Here is a 24587-nt window from a genome sequence, read left to right on the forward strand (position 1 = left end):
CCTACATTGGGTATATTTTTTTTCAAATTTGGGCCCCCAAATATATATATATTTTTTTCAAAATATTTTTATTTGGTTGAGTTGCCACAGATATGAGCTCTCTACATACAAAAAATTAATATTTTACACCAAATAGGAAAAAAGTTTTAAAAAATACCATCCTCTTCCCTTAACATTTTGTAAATTAAAATGTTCGTGAATGTTACAGATCATTCGTCGCAACTTGCCAAACCCCATGGGTATTGCCGTCCATATGGGTGACGTTTACTGGGTCGATCGTAACTTAGCGTCAGTGTTCAAGGCTTCGAAACTGCCTGGGAACACCAGCCTGCCCTCCTCTGTGCGCACAAACTTACCACGTCTTCGAGATATCGCCATCTTCGATGTCACAAATCAGCCGCAGGATGACCATAACCCTTGTCTGAAGTTGGGCAATGGAGGCTGTGACCAGCTGTGCTTCTCGTACCCCCTGGACCCGACCCGCACTGACAAGACACAGTTTCGCTGTGCCTGTGCTACTGGAGAGCTGTCCCTTTCTGCAAATGGAGGCGATGGGCGCAAGTGCAATTCAGTGACGGAATATCTCGTGTTCTCAACCCGCACAGAGATCAGGGCCATCAACTTGGATCCACGTTCTACCAGCGTCCCCTTCAAACCTGTCGTAAGTCACAATTCATTTAATTTTTATCACGTCTAAGATCTCTCACTTGTCATAAAACTGACAAATACTTCCAATGATACTAGCAATAACTTAATGTGTTCATTTATTGCGAAAATTTATTTCTTATAGTCCCGTTGCTCTAATTTCCGGCAGCCAATCACGTTGCAGGTTGGCTACATTTAAACGTGTGCGTCTTGTGATTCGCTGATGAAGTTATTCATTTCTTAAGGCTCGATAAATATTTAATACAATCGCCCGCCATTTTGGCTCTTTCGTTGGCGTTCGCAGAAAGCACACGAGGACGTTATTTGCCGCTCAATTATTTGCTCAATTACAGTACGTTTGATTTATTATCATAGGAGCTACGACGTGATAATGTTTAACGGTGTGGCAAATAGATCCCTCGTCTGGTAGCTCGGCAACGAAAGAACAAAAATGGCGAACGATACTACCTACCTAGACTTTATAGAGCCTTCACTTCCTAAGACGTAAGCAAAGAGGAGGAGTCACGCCGGGAATAACAGCGTCGCGACTATAGTTATGTTTTCTTCCAAGCAGATATACAAGGACACTCCTGCTTAAGATTTACTATTAACCAAGTTTCAGTTAAGTTACATTCATATGAATATTTATTACTTTTGTTTTCGAATCCATCACTGGATAATATTTTACCGATACCATAATTTTCACTTAACACACTTCTGTCAATTGAAATGTTTAAAATAGGCTGTATCACTTACTCAGTGGCGTACGCAAAATTTTGTGAAGGAGAAGGGCGTCATTGTTAAAATTGTTTACTGTTTACATTATCGGTATTTTAAATTTTGCGTATTATTATCATTATTATGTTACGGTATATTTATTAATATTATGCTATAAACTATATTCATTAACCCTTATAAAACCTTTGAAACTTACTATAATTCTTTTACAGTCATCCAATTTTTAACAAACAAGTTAAATTCCATATTGTGTCGGCTTCATTTTATTACAAGGTCGGAACTAGGTGGTAGATCTCTCTATAATTCTAACGTGCCACAACACCAAGTACAAGGATTATATTGAAGGAGGGGAAGGAGGACTATGCCTTATGTCGATGTAGATTTTGTTACTCTGAAGTGAAAAATTAGAGAAGGGAAAACAATTATGGCTAAAAAGAATACTCAAACCTAAATATTGTTTTTTTTTTTAGTTCAAGGGGGGGGGGGGGTTCAAACCCCATAACCCTCCCCCCTTGTGTACACCCCTGCACTCACTATATCACATTGAACCACCTCACATTTTGTAGCGCATAGGAAAATACAGTTTATTAATTATATATAAGCACTCATTTTTATAATTCCTTATTTTCTTACTTCATTTTACCTTAATTCACACGTAATTAAATGGTGAATCATTTATTTCTATTTAAATAATTTTCCTTTTTCCAAAATAAATGTTCTTTTCTTTGGATACCTTCTATTGTACTTGTACTTGAGATATTTCTGCATTAGACCCGTGTTACAAAGTACCGGTAATGAATGCAGTATCAGTATATAAAATTATTTGTTTAAAGTTGAGTAATTCTGTTAAATATGAGCAGCTGAATATGAAATATTTCCTGTACTAGCATCTGCATCATCTAATGGCGTCCTGATAGCTCCATAGTCCCAAAGTAAGAGTTTCCTTTTCTTTTACAGGAATTTCTAAATTACTGACATTTCTTAATTTATTAATTTATTTTCTCATTCTTAATTGCGTTGTAGAACTGATTTTAAGTCTGCATGGCACATGAATTGAAAGTGACTTTGATATTTCAGTCTATTAGCGAGTGTAGGAGCCCAAAAAGTAACTGTGGAGTGATCCTCTAATTTTCTGATATGCCGTTCTCTTCACCTCTGTTTTGAGTAAAATGTATTTGTTACCTTGAGGCTATTAAGAATGCAACAGTGATATATATTCCTATAATCTATTTTTGTTCTTTGACAGGTAAACCTAACCAACGTTGTTGGAGTGGACTTTGATTACGCAGATCACAGACTCTTGTTCACTCAGATTAGGCCGTGGGCTCGCATTGCTTGGATGTCCAGCTCAGATCCAAATACAAATGACATTCATAACATCATCAACCGAGGCATCAACCCAGAAGGAATCGCATATGACTGGACACAGAAGAAAGTGTACTGGACAGACTCTTCGAACAACAGCATATATGCTATGAACCTCGATGGCACAGATCTGGTCATGATTGCTCGTGTTGAAAGGCCCAGAGCTATTGTGGTGGATCCTTGCAATGGGTAAGTTACTAGTATTATATTTTCTGCTAGTCGAAGAGCTAATGTTGCAGGTCGCATTAGGCTACATTTCTGAGGGTTGCAAAATAACCTCAAAATCAACCCATTTTGAATCTTGCGTACAACACTTTTAACACTTGAATATAATTAACTGATTGACTAGCGGACTTACTCGTGTTAAGGCCCATTCACAATGAAAATTAAACATAAACATAACGTAAGCATAAAACCTTGTGTCCATGTTATTTAATGAAAGCATTCACAATGAATTACATAAGCATGAACTTAATCTTAATCATAAGACATTAACATGAAAGTTTGCAAACTCCAAACTTTCATGCTTATGTTTATGCGATTTGGAAACAGTACACAATCGGAAAGCGTGTTTTCACGTTTTGTTTAACATCTCATGGGCTTTGCCTACAGGCAATATTTTGATCTATTGGCCGTGATGATAGCTAGGCGCGCAACATGGAATCATATGACAAAAAGTTGATTATTTTACATTTCCGTTTCTTTGATTTCAAGTATTGAAAGCCATATACTGATGCCATTGTAGTTATTAGAAACATAAATTGAATAGCTACATCGTCAGTCATTGTGCAATTCTCTATTTTTATGTAATAGATTCTGTAGTTTTGTTGATTCGGTATGTTTGTTTCCACACACGTGTTATGTTTACGTTATGTTTAATTTTCATTGTGAATGGGCCTTGGCTACTTAAGTTTGTGGCATATGTTTATGTGCTTATGTTAATGTTTACGTTATGTTTAATTTTCATTGTGAATGAGCCTTTAATTATGTAAAATTTGTGCGGCTTACAGCTGTTTCAGTGCTTTACGCACCATCCTCAGAGCCTACTAGATCTCGGCGTCATCTCGAACTTCCCTGCCTGTTATGTGGGTGTGTTTGATCGTTGAAAGGTGTTGAAGAGTGGAGTCAAATACACACTATTTGACACACTATTACACACACACTATTTGACACACTATTACACACACACTATTTGACTCCACTCTTCAACACCTTTCAACAATCAAACACACTCACATAACAGGCAGAGAAGTTCGAGATGACGCCGAGATCTAGTAGGCTCTGAGGATGGTGCGTGAAGCACTGAAACAGCTGTAAGCCGCACAAATCTTACATAATTAACACGAGTAAGTCCGCTAGTCAATCAGTTAATCAAAATCAACCTTATTAGGACACTTTTGAATATGAATATGAATGTAACCAAGAGCTTTACTCTCCAATAAAGTTGAAAAGAAAGTTACACAATTATAACACACTGACGCATCGAGGGGCAGTTAGGGATAACCTCCCCCCAGAGCTCCCCCCCAAAACAAAAAATCTGTTGAAGCTCTGCAACAATGACTTACTTCCAGTAATACACAACCTGTCCACAATAATGGCAACTCTCCCTGTAGCTACCAGTACTACTTGTACTCCTGAAAGGTCTTTTCGTCACTAAGAAATGTACCTTAGGACAGTACAGTACTTACATACGTCAGAAAATTTCATTCAGACTGTAATTATAAAGTAATGGCACATTAAGTTTTGTTTCCATATGTATTATAGTCAGTTTTGAAAATTTTTTCAGCCCCTCCCCCCCCCCTCCAGAACCAAATTCTGGTTGCGCGACTGTGTAACAAAAAAGTAACTGATAAAATAAAAACCACAAATACTGGTAAACTATTAGTCCCATTTAACATTTATCCATTTTATTACCAGTACATCTTATGTCTTCTAAATGTTATATACCGGTAGTACCAGTGTATCATAGTGAAAATGTTGTTATTATTTGAATTTTAACATTCTCACATTAAAATACAAATTTCAGTAACTGGTTCTGAAGAACTGCATAAGTCAATAAGAATCATGTTTTCGACAAAATTTGGACAAATTTTCTGGCGTCAATATATTTTATACCGTTCCTTTTATATTGTCCATCCATAAACCACAAAAGAAGTAAATTAAAATCATCAGTACAGTACCAGTTGCAGAAAACACAGCTCTGCAGTATATATTGACTACACCCCAACTCTGGCTACTAGCAACAGGCATCTATAATGAACACTGTTCAAAATACTTCTCATTTCTCATGAAAAACAAGAACTGAAAAGACTACAGTGGACCTTATGTTATCAGCAAACAGCTGGATACATTAAGAAGATTGATTTATATTTTATACCGTGTGTGAATTATCTGGATATTTCATATGAAAAAGTAAAATGTAAAATTAATATTTATTCAAAACACTGCTTTTAACTTAAATTATAATAGATTTTCTGATTGAACATTCCAGTTTTTAGTGCAAAGTTGACATTGTTCAAAATCGGAGGAGCAGAGTATGAAATGCTGTTGTTGTAAAATACTTAAATATTAAATGTTTGAGATCATTATATTGTACAAAAGTAGTAATAATTGTTTGTATCGATCACAGATCATTGTACTACACAGACTGGGGACGTTTTGGAACATCAGGAAGAATATTCAGGACAACAATGGCAGGTTCTCTCAAAAAGGCTATTGTAGACAAAGACCTATCTCAGCCAAGTGGTCTAGCTATTGACTATGAAGACAGAATGTTATACTGGACAGATGCTGTGAGGGAGAAAATCGAGAGATCTACACTCAATGGATCGAACAGAGAAGTAAATAATATTTTATATAGGCTTGTTTCACATCTTTCTTCTACCAAAAACCTTTGCTGTACGTAAATAATAAGTCTAGACGATAAGAAAATTGTTTATTTTTACAATGGTAGCATTGTCAGTCTAGGAAGTATGAAAATATTTCAACAAAAATGCAGTAACTTTCAAATCTATTAAATTTACTTGGTGCGTTTAATGTTGTATAATTTTATAACAAATACAGTATATCTTATATTATAAAACATGGCATGATTTTAATTTGTTCCTTGCCATAGGTGCTGATATCTGCAACCATCTACCCATTTGCAATTACCGTGTACGGTAACTATATGTACTGGACGGATCTGCAACTGCGAGGGGTGTACAGAGCTGAGAAACACACTGGTGCCAACATGATGGAAATGGTGAAACGACTGGAAGACTCGCCAAGAGATATTCATGTTTTCTCAAGTCTCAGGCAAAAATGTCAGGCTAATCCGTGTCACATTAATAATGGTGGCTGCGCACAATCCTGCCACCCAGGACCAAATGGCACGGTAAGTCTCAACATATGCAATTGAGGGGTGCTCTGCAATAACAAGGCTTTTTAACTTTACCGTCTTTGTATATTTTAAGTTGTTTAAACAAATATTAATAATTTCACTACAAATAGCTCAGTGCATAGCTATTCTACAAGGCATAAAAATGATTTAAGAAAAGGACAATGTAACTACACTACTACCAGTAGCAGCTTTGTAGAGATTTGTAAAAAGTTTTACCCGACAATATTAGACATTTAAGCTTGAACCTTTTTAAGAAAGAAATTAAAAATAAATTAATAGGCTTACTTACTTAATGGCTTTTAAGGAACCCAGAGGTTCATTGTCGCCCTCACATAAGCCCGCCATTGGTCCCTATCCTGAGCAAGATTAATCCAGTCTCTATCATCAGATTCCACCTCCCTCAAATCCATTTTAATATTATCTTCCCATCTACGTCTCGGCCTCCCCAAAGGCCTTTTTACCTCCGGTCTCCCAACTAACACTCTATATGCATTTCTGAATTCGCCCATACGTGCTACATGCCCTGTCCATCTCAAACGTCTGGATTTAATGTTCCTAATTACGTCAGGTGAAGAATACAATGCGTGCAGCTCTGTGTTGTGTAACTTTCTCCATTCTCCTGTAACTTCATCCCTCTTAGCCCCAAATATTTTCCTAAGAACCTTATTCTCAAACACCCTTAATTTCTGTTCCTCTCTCAAAGTGAGAGTCCAAGTTTCACAACCATATAACTGTTTCATAAATTCTAACTTTCAGATTTTTTGACAGCAGACTAGAAGACAAAAGCTTCTCAGCTGAATAATAACAGGCATTTCCCGTATTTATTCTGAGTTTAATTTCCTCCCGAGTGTCATTTCTATTTGTTACTGTTGCTCCAAGATATTTGAATTTTTCCACCTCATCGAAGGATAAATCTCCAACTTTTATAGTTCCATTTCGTACAATATTCTGGTCACGAGACATAATCATATACTTAGTCTTTTCGAGATTTACTTCCAACCCTATCGCTTTACTTGCCGTGCTTCAACTAGAATTTCCGCGTTTTCCCTAATCGTTTGTGGATTTTCTCCTAACATATTCAGGTCATCCGCATAGACAAGCAGCTGATGTAACCCGTTCAATTCCAAACCCTCTCTGTTATCCTAAACTTTCCTAATGGCATATTCTAGAGCGAAGTTAAAAAGTAAAGGTGATAGTGCATCTCCCTGCTTTAGCCCGCAGTGAATTGGAAAAGCATCAGATAAGACTGGTCACTATATAATATTGGTGAGTATTTTAACTCTATACAGCTGTATACCCTTTAAGGAGAATTGTCTATACGATATTATAAAATGTGATTGTTTCCTTGTATGTAACTTATCAACATATTATGAAAGAGTGATGGAGCGGAGAAAAATTCTCTCCGGCGCCGGGATTTGAACCCGGGTTTTCAGCTCTACGTGCTGATGCTTTATCCACTAAGCATCCACGGCGCCCATACCGTCGGATCCCGGCCAATCAGTCATTCATCTGAGTGCACCTCAACACATGTATGGACTTCGGTCCTGCGTTCATAGACATCTATGACGTAGTGTAGAGGGCGGCCACCAGAGGGAACCCCAGAGTTGGAGCTTAATCTGAGACGATTCTAAACGGCGTCGGGATTGTATCCGGCGTGGCTTAGTGGATAAAGCATCAGCACGTAGAGCTGAAAACCCGGGTTCAAATCCCGGCGCCGGAGAGAATTTTTCTCCGCTCCATCACTCTTTCATCATGTGATGACGCAGAATATCTGCATGGAAATATCATATGTACTTCGGTACATCAATATATATATATATATATATATATATATATATATATGATATGCGTAATAAATCACTTTGTGATTTAAGATGGCGCCCATACCGTCGGATCCCGGCCAATCAGTCACTCATCTGAGTGCACCTCAACACATGTATGGACTTCGGTCCTGCGTTCATAGACATCTATGACGTAGTGTAGAGGGCGGCCACCAGAGGGAACCCCAGAGTTGGAACTTAATCTGAGACGATTCTAAACGGCGTCGGGATTGTATCCGGCGTGGCTTAGTGGATAAAGCATCAGCACGTAGAGCTGAAAACCCGGGTTCAAATCCCGGCGCCGGAGAGAATTTTTCTCCGCTCCATCACTCTTTCATCATGTGATGACGCAGAATATCTGCATGGAAATATCATATGTACTTCGGTACATCAATATATATATATATATATATATATATATATATATATATATATATATATATTTATGAACATATATATATATATATATATATATATTTATGAACATATTGCTTACTTGTAAATAATTTTTTAGTATTTAAATGTTTTTTTTAACATGACATTTTCCTATGCTGCAATGTACAGTCTTTTGAATGAAATAAATATTATTATTATTATTATTATTATTATTATTATTATTATTATTATTATTATTATTATTATTATTATTATTATTATTATTATTATTATGTACACATACCACGGTATAGTTGCCACAATTAATGTATCAAAATAACTAATTCAATAACGAGATTTTGACGAATAATACATGAAACTTATACATATAAACTATCATTAATACTAATTCAAATGTCAAAAACGCAGATTTGCAAAGGTATTTCTTTGTTAATGAAAACAACGTTACAGCAGGATACATTAAGAAGATTGATTGATTGATTACTTACTGCCAAACACCCACTTCTTACACATAGCTTGTTATTGCAGAGCACCATAACCTTAACTTTGCTGATTAGGTTTACTGTTAATTTGATATTTAGTTCTTGAAAATTGAAACCCTTGATTAATATTAGGCCATACCAAAATTATTTTATTGTTTCAATGTTAGGAACTTAAGGTTGAGAATATGATGGTCACTAAAATATTATATTTCTGTAAAGTTATTTGAATGAATAATCAGATAATATTTCTGTAATACGTTAAAAAATTTGTAATTTCAAACATGTATTCAGTAAATAGATTAATAATTATAATTTTTTTAGACTTTCATGATGTTCGACGTGTTTTAATATTTTTTACGCCACAGAGATGTGAAGTTCTCCAACATTCTGGAGCTATGTATCAGCTCCATCACCAGGAAAGTCGAGAAAAAGAGTGAACCTAACTGTTGGATCTGTTACAAACAACTGTTCTCCAGGACTGTACAGATAATTTTCAGAAGAATATCTCTCGGCAGTTGATTCAGCAGATATGTTCCCTCTTTTTCAGCAATCTCTGATGTTAAGTAGATACATACTGGTAGTTCAGAAATAATGGCTATCTCTTTTCTCTTTATCTTGGCCTTCTTGGTGCAAACACTCAAAAAGTTCATACCAAATTGATTAATGATTAAACTTTGCAGATACAGCTTATTCCGTTTTATTTTTATTTTGAAAGAATCTATATGTAAGACGGTAATTTTGTTCATATTTGCTTCAAGCAAATACTGATACAGGCTATTTTGAAAGTGACTGTGATTATTCGGTAAAATTTTCATCCATATTTACCGGTACCTAGAAAGAACCTACTAATGTAGTAGGTATGTTGTTGTTGTTGTTGTTGTTGTTTTCTAATGCCAGGCATTTGACAATAAAGTCATTTGATCTCTTGCACTCCAATATTTTTCAAAGATATTATCATGGTCAACCACTGAAGCACAGATTTGAGGTGTTCCGAATCCATTTCTTGGTTTGAGCTGCACAATGGGCAGTTAGGGGACTGATATATTCCAATTCTATGCAAGTGTTTGGCCAAACAATCATGGCCTGTTGCCAATCTAAATGCAGCTACAGACGATTTTCGTGGTAAATCGGGAATTAACTGTGGATTTTGATGCAGAGAGTTCCATTTTTTCCCTTGAGATTGTGTTATCAAATTTTGTTTGTTGAAGTCTAAGTATGTAGATTTAATAAATCTTTTCATAGAGTAATACGTAGATTTAGTAACAGGTCTGTAAGTAGCAGTGCTGCCCTTCTTTGCTAAAGCATCCACATTCTCGTTTCCCAGGATTCCACAATGGGATGGTATCCATTGGAATACAATTCTTTTATTGAGTGATATTAATTGAGAGAGCATTTTAGTTATTTCTGCTGTTTGAGATGAAGGTGTATGTTTAGAGACTATTGATAGAATAGGTGCTTTGGAGTCTGACAATATAACTGCATTCTTAAATTTATTGATGTGAAATAGAAGATTCCTGACACTTTCAATATAGTAGGTATTCATATGAAGCAAAACAATTTGCAATATTTAAAGTATTTTGAAAATGTTTCCACAATTCTGCCATATGTATCTACTGTATAACTTCGAATGTCACTAAATAATTCATGAACCAGTACTACATTAAACTTTGTGAAAGATAACATGTTGAGATTTATGTAAGTTTTAAAAATGTCTCATTACTACAGGCTGAATGCAGGTGCAACGACACGATGAAACTGGTAAATGAAAACCGAATGTGTGTTGCCAAGAACTTGTCGTGTGAAGCTAACAAATTTTACTGTCGCAATGGCAAGTGCATCTCACGCATGTGGGCGTGTGACGGGGACGACGACTGCGGGGACAACAGTGATGAGGACGAGCAATACTGCAGTGAGTACCGGAATTGAAGCTTAATGTGAACTAATGTTAACAACGTAATATCCTCAATTATGAACAAGCTTTCAAATAATTTTAGTTTCTCCAGAAGCAGTTCATGGAACAATAACAAAATCGACCTCTTTCAACCTGCTTCATTCCTGTCCTCCATTAAGAACAGCCATTTTGTTCTATTATAGATATAATTAACGAAATAATTTCAATACGTCATTATACAATATAAATTGACATTTCAAACACTGCCTATGAATATTATGATACAGTGGAATTTTCTTCATTTGCAGCTTTCCATTCTTGTAGTCCAAATGAGTTCAGATGTGCTAATGGAAGGTGTATATTTAAATCGTGGAAATGTGATCATGAAAATGATTGCCGAGATGGTTCAGATGAGTTGGAATGTAATTACCCTCCTTGTGCCAAAGGAGAATTCACATGTGCCAATCACCGCTGCATTCCTATGTCACAGGTTGGTAAATTTTGTGTTAGCTCCTTGTACTCTAAATGACGCACAGTAATTGGATACTGTGTAATGCACACAGAATTTCTTATTTATAAGTCGCCCCACTATCTCTGCCTGTTGTTTGCTTCTATTGGTGGGAGGAGAGGTGTAATTTGCTAGATTATAGGTGATAATATGATAGTCAGTGAATAATACATCACTTGGCTCCAGTGATTCGTGTTGGAAGTCGTCAGTCTCTGTAGTTGTGCAGTATCCTACAGTAGGCCTATAGTATTGTTTGGTACAATTTAGAACAGTGTAGATATTTATTTCTAACTGTTATGTAAAACATAAAAGCCATAAAAAAATGTAGAACGATGTTTCATGGACATCCAGTATCATGTAATAGTACATTATGCAATGAGCCTATAATGGTAGTAATTAAGACGCGAGTATGTTTATGAAACGAGCGCAAGTGAGTTTCATAATTTTCATACGAAATTATTATGAAATTATTCATAAGTATTCATGTTATTCTTATCTGACTGAGGAGCGGAACTGACCTTGTGCAATACCTCGTAAATTGTGAGATGTGTGCAGACGCGAAAGTATTGATTTTTTCCGAGAAACAAATGTCGACATTGACCTTGATATAATCTAGAGAGTAAAATAAACATTAATCTTGATATAACCTTGAAATTGAATTAGACATTGAAAAACGAGATGACAAATTGAATTTATTTGAATATTATTTGCAATTAACGCTAATTATTAGAGTAACAGAACTAGTTGTCTTTCTATTGCATATCCGAGAATAATCGATACTTGCGCTTTCATATTGCTACAATGGTATTTTCTGATTGGTGGAACACCTGAACTTTAATGAATAGGTGTACTTTAATGAGGTCCATTAAAGGGCTACTACCAGGTGTATAATTACTACATTTCGGCATGGTCGAGCATAAAAAATATTTGGGTTGCATTAGCTAGGATTATATCTAAGAGTGTCCCAGAACTTACTCCAGGAGTGCCAATTATTGTATCTGGATTGCAATGGAGGGCATTTTCAGAATTCATCTAAACGAAGTAATGATTTTATTTAATTTTCTGTTGTCCATATACATTACCACCACCCAATAGTTGCTTTCCTACGAGTGTTCTATCCCCATATGACTAACCGAGGTGATTTATAAATAGGAGATTCTGTAGTATATTATCAACATGCACGGTATAAAGAATCATTCTTGTATTTTTCAACTCAGACATGATCTAATCATGACTCTGTTTGCTCCATCTGTGACTTCCTTAAGATGAACAGGTTAATTTAGTGTCAGTGTCTGTTACAAGTCCGCGTATGCTGGAAAATTGCAGAGAATCGTAACTTTCTACTTCAGTCGTAAAGTATTCGAGATGTTAACCAGTTCTGTGGTATTTCTAAGGTCTGTAATGGCGTCAACGATTGTAAAGACAACGTGACTTCTGATGAGACTCATGATCGCTGTCCACGCAACACATCCTGCCCAGTGAACCATCTCAAGTGCGAAAAGACAAACATCTGTGTAGAACCATACTGGCTGTGTGATGGAGACAACGACTGCGGTGACAACAGCGATGAGGACCCGCTGCATTGTGCCCAGCGGACCTGTCCTCAAAACAGCTTCAGGTAACAACTTGGCAACGGGTTGAATTTCCTTTCTGCAGACATATATCTCCAATCACAGCAAGATATTACAATACAGTTCTTTTTTTTTTAATTAAAATCTTTTTTTATTTTGTGAGTGTTTACATTCTTCTTCTTCTTCTTCTTCTTCTTCTTTCAGTAGTGAAGCTTTAGATCTACAATATTAATGAATTAAATACTATTATAGTCACAATCATGCCATGGTATGAAAGAAAAATTTCACAACCTCGAGCGGATATCGAACCTGCGACTTCCTGGTCTCCGGTCAGGCGCTCTACCACTGAGCTATCGAGTTCATCTCACGCCAAAGGCTCGGAATTATCCTTTCATACTGGCGACTCTGTTATACTCATTCATTCATTCATTTATTTTATTCCATAGATCTTACATGAGCAATGAAGCTTTAAGATGTGGAACATGTCAACATTTTACAATATTACAATTACAATTTTTTAATTACAATTTTTACAAATTTTTATAGTTTTACAATTTAGTAATTTTCTACAATTTTTACAATTTTGTACAATTTTTTAACATTTTTTTTACATTTTGGCGAGATATAGTGAGATGAGATGAGGTCCGAGGATTCGCCAAAATATTATCCGGCATTTGCCTTTTCGGTGGGGGAAACCTCGGAAAAACCCAACCAGGTAATCAAATCAAAGGGGGTAATCAAATCAAAGGGGTTGATGCCAAGGACTCGCCATAGACCATCCGGCTTCAGTCCCACGGCTGGGGAAAACCTCCGAAGAAACCAAAGTCCAAAGGGGGATCCAACCCAAGCCCGAACGCAGCTCCGGATCTGCAGCCCAGCGAGTACTGTCCATAGCGTCTGATCTTAGTCAGCACTGCTTAGGGCTGGAAAGAAACTTTACAAATGTAATCTTCATCTTACGATGTTTGGATGACGTATATACGTCCGTTGATGTGACATATTAATGATTGTGACTATAATAGTATTTAATTCATTAATATGTCACATCAACGGACGTATATACGTCACCCAAACATCATAAGATGAAGATTACATCTACAATATTATTTGGACAGACTATATAGATGGAATATTGACAATTTTCTTTCTGTTAAATCCTAATAAATGTTGCTTTATGACTTATTCTAAAAATAAGATAATTGCTCAAAATTCGTATGAAATTAATGGTGTGAAATTACTTAGAGTAGAATCATTTAAGGATTTGGGTATTTATTTTACACATAAGTTGTTGTTGTTTTCTAATGCCAGGCATTTGACAATAAAGTCATATGACCTCTTGCACTCCAATATTTTTCAAAGATATTATCATGGCCAGCCACTGAAGCACAGATTTTAAGGTGTTCCGAATCCATTTCTTGGTTTGAGTTGCACAATGGGCAGTTAGGGGACTGATATATTCCAATTCTGTGCAGGTGTTTGGCCAAACAATCATGGCCTGTTGCCAATCTAAATGCAGCTACAGACGATTTTCGTGGTAAATCGGGAATTAACTGTGTATTTTGATGCAGAGAGTTCCATTTCTTCCCTTGAGATTATGTTATCAAATTTTGTTTGTTGATGTCTAAGTATGTAGATTTAATAAATCTTTTCACAGAGTAATTCGTAGATTTAGTAACAGGAGTAATCTAGAGTATACGTCTATTATATGGTCACCTCAGTTCCAGTCCCATCAGATGCAAATAGAAAGGATACAGAGAAGATTTTTACATTACTTATATTTTAAAAAAACATCACGTGTCATCTTATGAAAAGCAAATTTCATATAATCAGTTACTTTTTTAATTTAATTATGAAACTTTAAAATCTAGACGAATAATAAATATCCAAATTTTACTCTATAAGACTGTTAGCAGTATATTGAATAATTGTGATATTCTTAAATTCCTTCAGTTCAATGTAAAAAGAACAGAATTACGTCATAGGCAACCTTTTGTTATTCCCATTCCTAGAACTGTTTTCTTCAAGAACTCTCCATTGTTTATTATGTGTAATACTTAACTCTCTGTCTTTAAACTGTGATTCTCAATTAGCTTTCAGTTTAACAGTTGACAAATTTCATACGATATTAAAAAGAATTGTATTTCCTTAGATATTTAAATTATGAATAAGTGTATTATAAGGTTTTTGACTCTAATTTTGAAATAATTTTGCATTATTTTATCGACATTTGGAACTAATATTAACTGCAATATTATATTCTGGCATCAACTGTATTATGTATCTTTCTTGCTTTCGTTTGTATTGCTTGTTTTGTTTTTTCCTATTATGTATTTTGTGTATGTATCAATGTAAGCCACCTGTAATTGGAAGCTTGCTTCTGTTGATAGTGAAGTTTAAATAAATATATATAAATTAATATTTAATTATCATGAATTATAGTTTGCGATAATGATCACTTACTGACTTCTAATAAGTAATAACCACACTGAAGATTAGGTTAACTGTTAAGTGTTAATGTCATAACCTTTGACTCTATAGTACTGACGGTGTATCATGTTATGTACAGGTGTCCCAACCACCGATGCATTCCAGCAACCTGGTACTGTGATGGCGACGATGACTGTGGCGATGGTTCTGATGAACCGCCGGAGTACTGCAAGTCAGAAGGCCGAACATGCTTTGGAGATCTGTTCACGTGCGACAATGGCAACTGCATTCCCCGCATCTACATCTGCGATGGAGACAACGACTGCCTGGACAACTCGGATGAGGACGAACGGCATCAATGCAGTAAGTTGTGCTCTGGTTTTAAATTTATTCTCCAACGACTGGAGTCTTCAGACTTAATGTAATAAATAATCTAATGCTGAAGCCAATTTTTCCAGAAAAATTCGTACCTTGCACTCCAAATATTTTCTTTTTTCAGAACACTATGTCGTTTCTAAAAGGTAGCTGTCCACATCTAAGTTATTTTCTGACAAAACTAACTAAAATATCAGTCAGCAAATTCTAAAATATGTTACAACGTAACATTTTTACCGAAACATAATTTTAATCAATCTTCTTAATGTATCCAGCTGTTTGCTGACAACATAAAGTCCACTGTAGTCTATTCAGTTGTTGTTATTTCACGAGAGTTGTTTTTTTTTCCAGTCAATCAGAGCCAAATTTAATATTGAAAAGAACCATATAATGAGACAAAGAAGCAAATATAATACCAAAAGGATTGAAGTATGGTGTCAGTCTAATGCAGAAGTAAAATCCACATTCTCTGTAATATAAAAAATGAGGCTAAAAAGAATAAATTCCATGTCTCATTGGGTAGTACATTTAAAGACCGAGAATTAAACATAATTTTAAAAATGCCTCTCTTTAAGATGTGTATTAGTCACCAGCGTAGCTGAGGCAGTAGCACGTTTGTCTGCTGATCTGGAGTTGCGCTCAGGCATGGGTTCGATTCCTGCTTGAGCTCATTACCTGGTTGGGTTTTTCCTGAGGTTTTCCCCAACTGTAAGGCGAATGTCGGGTAATCTATGGCGAATCCTCAGCCTCATCTCGCCAAATACCATCTCACTATCACAAATTCCATCAACTCTAAATAACTTAGTAGTTGATACAGGGTCCTTAGAATAATCAAGTAAAGAAGAAAATAAATATGTGTATTATACTTTCAGATGTACTGAATACTGAATGAAATATTTTAATTAATATGATTGTAAATGTAACTTCACAGCTGTGGCCCCAAATCTGTTCAGTTTATTTATTTATTTACTTATTTATTTACTTACTTATTTACTTACTTACTTATTTCCTTACTTACTTATTTACTTACTTACTTATTTACTTACTCATTTACTTACTTACTTATTTACTTACTTACTCATTTACTTACTTACTTATTTACTTACTTATTTACTTACTTACTCATTTACTTACTTACTCATTTACTTACTTACTCATTTACTTACTTACTTATTTACTTACTTATTTACTTACTTACTTATTTACTTACTTACTTATTTACTTACTTATTTACTTACTTACTTATTTACTTACTTACTTACTTATTTACTTACTTACTTACTTATTTATTTACTTACTTATTTACTTACTTATTTACTTACTTATTTAATTACTTATTTACTTACCTATTCAATTACTTATTTACTTACTTATTTAATTACTTATTTACTTACTTATTTACTTACTTATTTACTTACTTATTTATTTATTTATTTAATTACTTATTTACTTATTTAATTACTTATTTACTTACTTATTTACTTACTTATTTATTTACTTACTTATTTACTTATTTATTTATTCATTCATTCATTCATTTATATTGGTAATTCTGTAAATATTTGCAGATGATCGAAAGTGCGACGAGGAGACAGAATTCACGTGCACAGAAAACAAGAAGTGGAATCGAGCTCAGTGCATCCCTCGCAAGTGGCTGTGTGATGGCGACCCAGACTGCGTGGACGGGGCCGACGAGAACACCACCTTGCACAAGTGTGCCTCGCCAGCCCCTTGTGCTGAAGACCAATTCAAATGCGACAATGGTCGCTGTATAAACAGGGTAAGGACCATTTTCTTCGGCTTTCTTGTAATATCTTATATTCCTGTGTCTTGTCGAAATGCTATCGTTCTATTTTATGCAAGGCCCGTGATGGTATGGGATGTTCTAATCCTTCACTTATTTAACTCCTAAATAAGTAAGTTATTAATCATAAGTATTTGTCTGCTTCACCAAACCTTCCCTGTCCCGATCTTCTTCCTTTCTTCGACTCATCCTAGCCCTTGAACTTGAAGTATAAAGCATCTGATCTGAAATGAAAGTGTCACTGAATCATTATGTATTGTATTGTATTCTATTTATTAACATTCCATGGTATTCATACATGCTTACAGCTAGAATATGGAACAAGTCAAAAAACTTAATACTATTATAAAGTCTTAATTTATAGTCACAGTCTAGATGAAATATATACAGACGAGATTTACAATATAGTCTACTAGTACAACACAAAGTTTTAGTATCAATTTCATGAAGCGTTATTGAATGTCATGAATTCACCTACAGAATAGAAGGCGTGAGAAATTAGGTACTTCTTTAATTTGGCCCTAAATAATCTCATGTTTTGAGTTTAATTTTTTATATCGATAGGGAGGCTATTAAACATTTTTACTGCCATATAATGCACTCCTTTTTGGTAGCACGATAGACTTGCCGATGGAGTATGAAAGTCATTTTTTGACGTGTATTTATGCTATGAACTGTTGAATTAGTTACAAAGTTTTCACGATTACATACGAGGAAGATTATTAATGAAAAGATATACTGACAAACCATGGGCATTATTTATAGTTTTTTTTTAAATAGTCCTACACAATTCCCTAGATTTGGCACCTACTATTATTCTAATTACTCTTTTTTGTAATAGAAATATATTGTTACTATCTGTGGAATTTCCCCAGAATATTATTCCAAAACTCATTACCAAGTGGAAGTATGCAAAGTATATTGTTTTTAAGGTTTTGATATTTACTATCTTTTGCATAGATCTAATACCAAAACATGCTGAATATGATGTTACATTGAAATGTTTTGTGTTTTATTTGAAGCTAATTGTGTGTATGACTTCATATATACAATGCATTTTCTCTTTATTATCAACAGCAGAAAAATGTTCACCAATGTAACAAAGAGTAATATTGATTGTGTACGTTCAGGGCTGGATGTGTGATCATGACAATGACTGCGGTGACGGCACTGACGAAGGCAAGTTCTGCAACTCTCAATACAAGACTTGCAGCAGTGCAGAATTCACCTGCCAGAACTTCAAGTGCATCCGAACTACATATCGCTGCGACGGGGAAGATGACTGTGGTGACAACTCAGATGAAGTTGGATGTGCTAGTGAGTTTAAATTTCAATAAATCAGTGGTATTAATTAGAATATCCTTGTTTTATGCACAGGATGTTAAATTGGTTTGTTTACAACGGCTCAGGGATAATGGGCGAGATAGGGAGGAATAGTTTTACATGTCAGACGCACTATGTTCCTGCTGGGGGTGCTTATGGTTGGGTCACTCCTTCACACTTCGCTATCGATTCCAGATACTTTCTGGATGCACCATTCCAAGATAGTTGAATTGGCAAGGGTGCTTACCTCGATTGTACCTACGTGGGTGCAGATGAAACTTCTTGTCTAAGAGACCAGATGGATACTGTAAAAGAACTGGCTGTCGTGTAGCTATTATTCGCGAAATGCTGGAGTAGTAGAATGCTAGTGTTACGCAGGTGTTAGCTCTGAAGTTTCAACAACTTCTCTGACGTGTATGCGGAATTAAAATTTTTTATTGACTAGCCACTATATGGGTCCCAACTGTCTTATAGAGCGCTATCGTACCACGAACTCAAATAAATATAAAATAAAAGAGAGCTTAAAGTAAAAAATACAGAATTGATATCACTACCTAAAAAAATAATACAAAATAATATTCTCATAAACAAAATATTAGCATATTCAGCCAAAAAAAATAATGCAAAACCACCACTTCTATACTCAACATTAAAACCTGAAACTAACTCCGGTACTAAGTAAGTACCTAAATATGGGATTGCTGATAGTAGATTTGTAATTACAGTTGCTCCTCAAAATGATATTTGCCCTCAGGGGAGAACATAACCTATAAAAGCTGTTGCTATTGTTAAGAATAAAATAAGCGCCTCTAGCAGGAAAACTGCTTTTCTGCTGGATTGTTGTCAGTACGAAAACTGTTAATTTTAAGCTGGATAGCCACTAGAGACAAGTCATGGCAAGGTAAGACTCGGAGAAAATTTTTCTCTTGTGAATAAACTATAAGCAAGGGATAGCAAACGCCTTTTTCAAAGAAGTCTTGAGATTTGAGGAGTCGTGGCACCTTGCATTGCCTTAGTGGGCAGAAGAGGGAAGGAGCAAGAAGCAGCAATATTTTATGCAGAACATTCTCACGTCTTCAGGAAACAGCCAGGATAGCTAACCACGTGGTGATCTATAAATTGTCACTGTATCATTGTTTGAACTGAAGAGCACTTGCTGTGCTTGGCATTTGAGCCAAGAATTTGTAAAATTTTTCTTGAGACTTTGTAAAATCTGTCTCTCAAGAGATCTGGAAAAGGTAATAATGTTCATCAAAACCAGATCTTTTGGTATTGATCACGTGGACCCACATTCTAACCTCTCGCATTTCCTCCTCCCCCTCTTTCTCCTCCTCCTGGGTCCATAAGGCTAGTAGGAACATTTCATTGTTATATTCACTGGGCATGCTGCACTTGCCACGTTAGAACCGACACTGCCTGGACGGCGACGCGTCATTCCTGCTGCTCCTGGTCTCTGAAGGCCGTCCAGGTTTAATCTCCTCCATCATATAAACGAACTAATTTAACATACTACTGTATACAGTGAAATCTCTCATTTACGGACATCGAAGGGACGTAACAATCTGTCCGCATCTGGGAGGTGTCCTTTATTGGGAGGGAGGTTCCTCAATCTAACTGTAAATTTATAATATGCATTATGTATCCCTTCACACTTTAAATGAAATGTATTACTGTAGTTTAATTCTGAATGCAGTATACAGCACTACAGTAAATTCTTTGCAACATTAAACTACAGTAGATAAGACCGAAAAAGGAAAATACAGTACTGTGCCATGCAATTTTATTCTAGGTTTATAGTTATGCAGTACTGTAATTTACAGTTTTCAACTTACATTCAGGTGCCATGTCTCTCGAAAGAGAACAACTGATTGAAGTGAAGAGAATAATCCTATTAACCCTATCATGTGTCGAATACAATTTCACGATCGCGGAAACCTTGGACCCATCAGGCAGGTTAAATTTTATGACTCTGTTTATCCACCCGCTTTTTCAGAAGCTGGGCTAGTGGTAGCCTGCAAGACCTTTATCGTCTTCTTTCATTTTAAGGAATTTCTTTACAGTTCTCAAAACTAAATTTTCCATTTCTGTAACACATTAGGTCTTGAAATCTAAGTTTTGTCCGCAGTCAGGAGGTAAAGCAAGCTTTAGAACTGTGAAACAGCTGTCCGTGTCCGATTCTGAGAGTGTTCGTAAACGAGAGTTAAATTTATCATTTTTATATTATTTCAGTTGGGACATAAAAATCTGTCCGAATATGAGGAGTGTCCGTATCTTGGAGGTGTCCATAAGGAGAGGTTTCATTGTATATTCTTTACAAAGTACAGTTATGAAAAGGAATCTGTTTGGGATCCCGAATATCCGTGGTTCGATTTAATTTTGAACTAAATAAAATATGAAAAAAGAAGCAAATTAACTATTGGAGTCGCAGTAACAGATCTATATTAGAAACAATTCCAGTAATAATTTTCTATGTGTATATTTATCTCTACGTGTTTCACCACATATTCTGATTTGCAACAAGCTAAAACAATCAACCCGATATTTCAATATTTCTCAGTGAAATTAGTTGTGAGGAATTAAGAACACAATATAATATGCCTTTTCTGTAACTCTTAACTAGTTAGAATTCCTAGAAAAATAAACTTACTTTAGTGGAAGGTAAAGCACCATTACGGTATATATTGTCGGAAAATTAGTCTTTTACACTGAGGTTTAATATCATTGATGAAAATTGACCTCGACTCGTAATAGTGTACTGATTTCAAATTGGTTCGATTTCAAAAGTTGGATAACAGGAGATTTACAGGATTTTACCTTAATATAGGTTCTGACTGTTTCTCTTTCTAAATAAACTTTTTTGCTTACTAAGTCATGGTCTAGAACATAAAGTAGTAATGCATAGCAATAGCTTATTGTTAACTCAATACACTTTTCCAGAAAAAGAAAAACCTCAGTGCGCACAAGGCCAATTCATGTGTAACAACGGACAGTGCATCGACAACCAGCTGGTGTGCAACAAAGTGTCTGACTGCACTGATGACAGCGACGAGCCTCTGCACTGCAACGTGGACGAGTGCTCCAAAGTGGAGGTGCATCAGTGTGGACACAAGTGCGTCGACACTCTGACTGGCTACTACTGCGAGTGCAACCAGGGCTACAAGTAAGTTATGCTTTGCATTCAACTGTTCTCTTTTAAGAGTGGTCAGAGCTGTCTTCGGACAGTTGACTAAAGAACAACAATGTACGGTATATTGTATTGTATTGTATTGTATTTATTAACATTCCATGGTATTCATACATTGCTTAGAGCTAGAATATGGAACAAGTCAAAAAACTTAATACTATTATAAAGTCTTAATTTATAGTCACAGTCTAGATGAAATATATACAGACGAGATTTACAATATAGTCTACTAGTGCAACACATAGTTTTAGTATCAATTTCATGAAGCGTTATTGAATGTCATGAATTCACCTATAGAATAGAAGGCGTGAGAAATTAGGTGCTTCTTTAATTTGGCGCTAAATAATCTTATGTTTTGAGTTTCATTTCTTATATCGATAGGGAGGCTATTAAACATTTTTACTGCCATATAACGCACTCCTTTTTGATAGCACGATAGACTTGCCGATGGAGTATGAAAGTCATTTTTTGACGTGTATTTATGCTATGAATTGTTGAATTAGTTACAAAGTTTTCACGATTACATACGAGGAAGATTATTAATGAAAAGATATACTGACAAGCCATGGGCATTATTTGTAGTTTTTTGAAAATAGTCCTACAAGATTCCCTAGATTTTGCACCTACTATTATTCTAATTACTCTTTTTTGTAATAGAAATATACTGTTACTATCTGTGGAATTTCCCCAGAATATTATTCCAAAACTCATTACCAAGTGGAAGTATGCGAAGTATATTGTTTTTAAGGTATTGATATTTACTATATTTTGCATAGATCTAATAGCAAAAGAAGCTGAATTTAGTTTGGGGGTAATTTCTTTAATATGATTTTTCCATTTTAACACATTATCGATTTTTAAGCCAAGAAATTTGGTTGTTGTTGTTGTTTCTAATAGGGATCTGTTGTTAATTATTGCGCTAGAAGTTTGCGAGGTTGAATTTGCACAGGATTTAAATTGAATTATGTTAGTTTTGTTACAATTTAATACCAATTTATTGACTGAGTACCAGTCACATGTTTTGAAGAGAATTTCCTCTGTTGAAGATTGGAATGTATAATATTTGTATAGGAAATAATAATAATAATAATAATAACAACAACAACATATGCATTTTTCCACACACATTATCAAGGAATAAATAAATTTTCTAAAACAATTTCATGAAAGAAACTCAGTATGTTGCGTACAACTTGAAATTCTTGATACAGCCTTGTCGTCTTGACTCAGAAGAGTCAGATTTGTATCGTAGCAGTTTTAATTCCTGATTTATAATCTGAACCATGTTCGTTGTTCCAGGCTGCTGGAGGATGGGAAAGCTTGTGTCGACATTGATGAATGTGTGGAGACACCTGGCGTGTGTTCGCAGTACTGTTCCAACACGCCAGGCTCGTACTATTGCAAATGTAACGAGGAGTTCTACGAACGGGCAACTGATGAGCATACATGCAAGCGCCGAGACAAGACCCAGCCCTGGCTCGTATTCACAAACAAGTACTACGTGCGCAACATGTCCCTGGACGCCTCTGTGTACTCCCTCATCCACCAGGACCTCATGAACGTGGTGGCTCTTGACTTCGATTATAGAGATGGACGCATGTATTTCTGTGATGTCAGCGCAAAGACAATATTCAGGTGTGTAAAAATCAACTTCTCTATTTACAGTTTTAGCATATGATGTAGTCGTCAACCACAAAGACAACATTTTACAGGAGAATGTGTTGAAGGTTTAGAGTTCAATGCTATTAGGTGCGGTATCATATTTGCTTCGGTGTATACTTACATCATTTCTTGAGTAATTTTTATAATATTTTACTAGTAGCTTTCCCATATGTGTAAGAAATGAATTCGTACAAAAAACCGTTTTGTTAACAGTGTGGCTTTGGACTGTCTCATTCTCATTCTTCATAATATGTTGTTGTTGTTGTCTAGTGCCTTGCATCTGGCAATGACGCCATTAGCAGTCGTGCTTTCCAATACTTTTGAACTGTAGTTTCTTCTGATCTTAATGCTTCACAGGTCTGCAAGTGGCCTTCATTCATTTCTGCCGGATCGTTACACAGGAGACATATGGGTGAAGCTGAGATGCCTATTCTGTAGAGATGACTTGCTAGACAGTCATGATTTGTCAATAGTCTGAATGCTGCAACTGCTGTTTTCCTTGGTCTCTGGGGGATTATATCTGGGTTGGGAAGTAGTGTAATCCATTTTTTGTCTTTAGCATTTGATTCTATTTCTTGTAGATATGAATGAGAAAATTTTGTAGTGATCAAGCGTTTTATTGAGGAATATGAGAAATTAAATTTAGATTTTTGTTTTATTGTTGTGCCTTTCTTGGCAAGTGTGTCTGCGGTTTCATTCCCCATGACTCCACAGTGTGCTGGAATCCACTGGAGACGGACAATCTTATTAACTTTTTGGAGTTGTGTTAACATTTTGTAGCATTCTCTTATTTTTGTTGACTTCTTTGTAGCATTTGAACATATTCCCTGAATTGCAGCTTTAGAATCTGAAAGAATTACTGTCTTGTTATATTTATTTAAGGGAAGATTTAATAATTGTCGGAGAGCAATGTGTATAGCCTCTATTTCACCATCATAATTTGTAGTCTCTCTGCCAACAGAATGATAAAAGGAAAAATGTGTACATGTTCATGTTCTTCATAATATGTTTGAT

The 24587-nt window shown here is 35.5% G+C and overlaps 1 protein-coding gene across 1 annotated transcript in view; it reads left to right on the top strand.

The window, feature by feature from the left end:
• The window catches only part of mgl (low-density lipoprotein receptor-related protein megalin), a 156960-nt gene that overhangs the window by 96882 nt on the left and 35491 nt on the right, over positions 1-24587 (top strand). Inside the window, exons 32-43 of the mRNA XM_069829941.1 lie at positions 209-661; positions 2630-2937; positions 5378-5588; positions 5864-6124; positions 10554-10737; positions 11028-11209; positions 12622-12845; positions 15365-15588; positions 17169-17380; positions 18535-18721; positions 21665-21887; positions 23211-23546. Of these exons, the coding sequence (XP_069686042.1) occupies positions 209-661; positions 2630-2937; positions 5378-5588; positions 5864-6124; positions 10554-10737; positions 11028-11209; positions 12622-12845; positions 15365-15588; positions 17169-17380; positions 18535-18721; positions 21665-21887; positions 23211-23546 (3005 nt within the window). The remainder of the gene's footprint in view (positions 1-208; positions 662-2629; positions 2938-5377; positions 5589-5863; positions 6125-10553; positions 10738-11027; positions 11210-12621; positions 12846-15364; positions 15589-17168; positions 17381-18534; positions 18722-21664; positions 21888-23210; positions 23547-24587) is intronic.

The sequence above is a fragment of the Periplaneta americana genome, chromosome 7 (assembly GCF_040183065.1).
Source record: "Periplaneta americana isolate PAMFEO1 chromosome 7, P.americana_PAMFEO1_priV1, whole genome shotgun sequence".
Lineage (NCBI taxonomy): Eukaryota > Metazoa > Arthropoda > Insecta > Blattodea > Blattidae > Periplaneta > Periplaneta americana.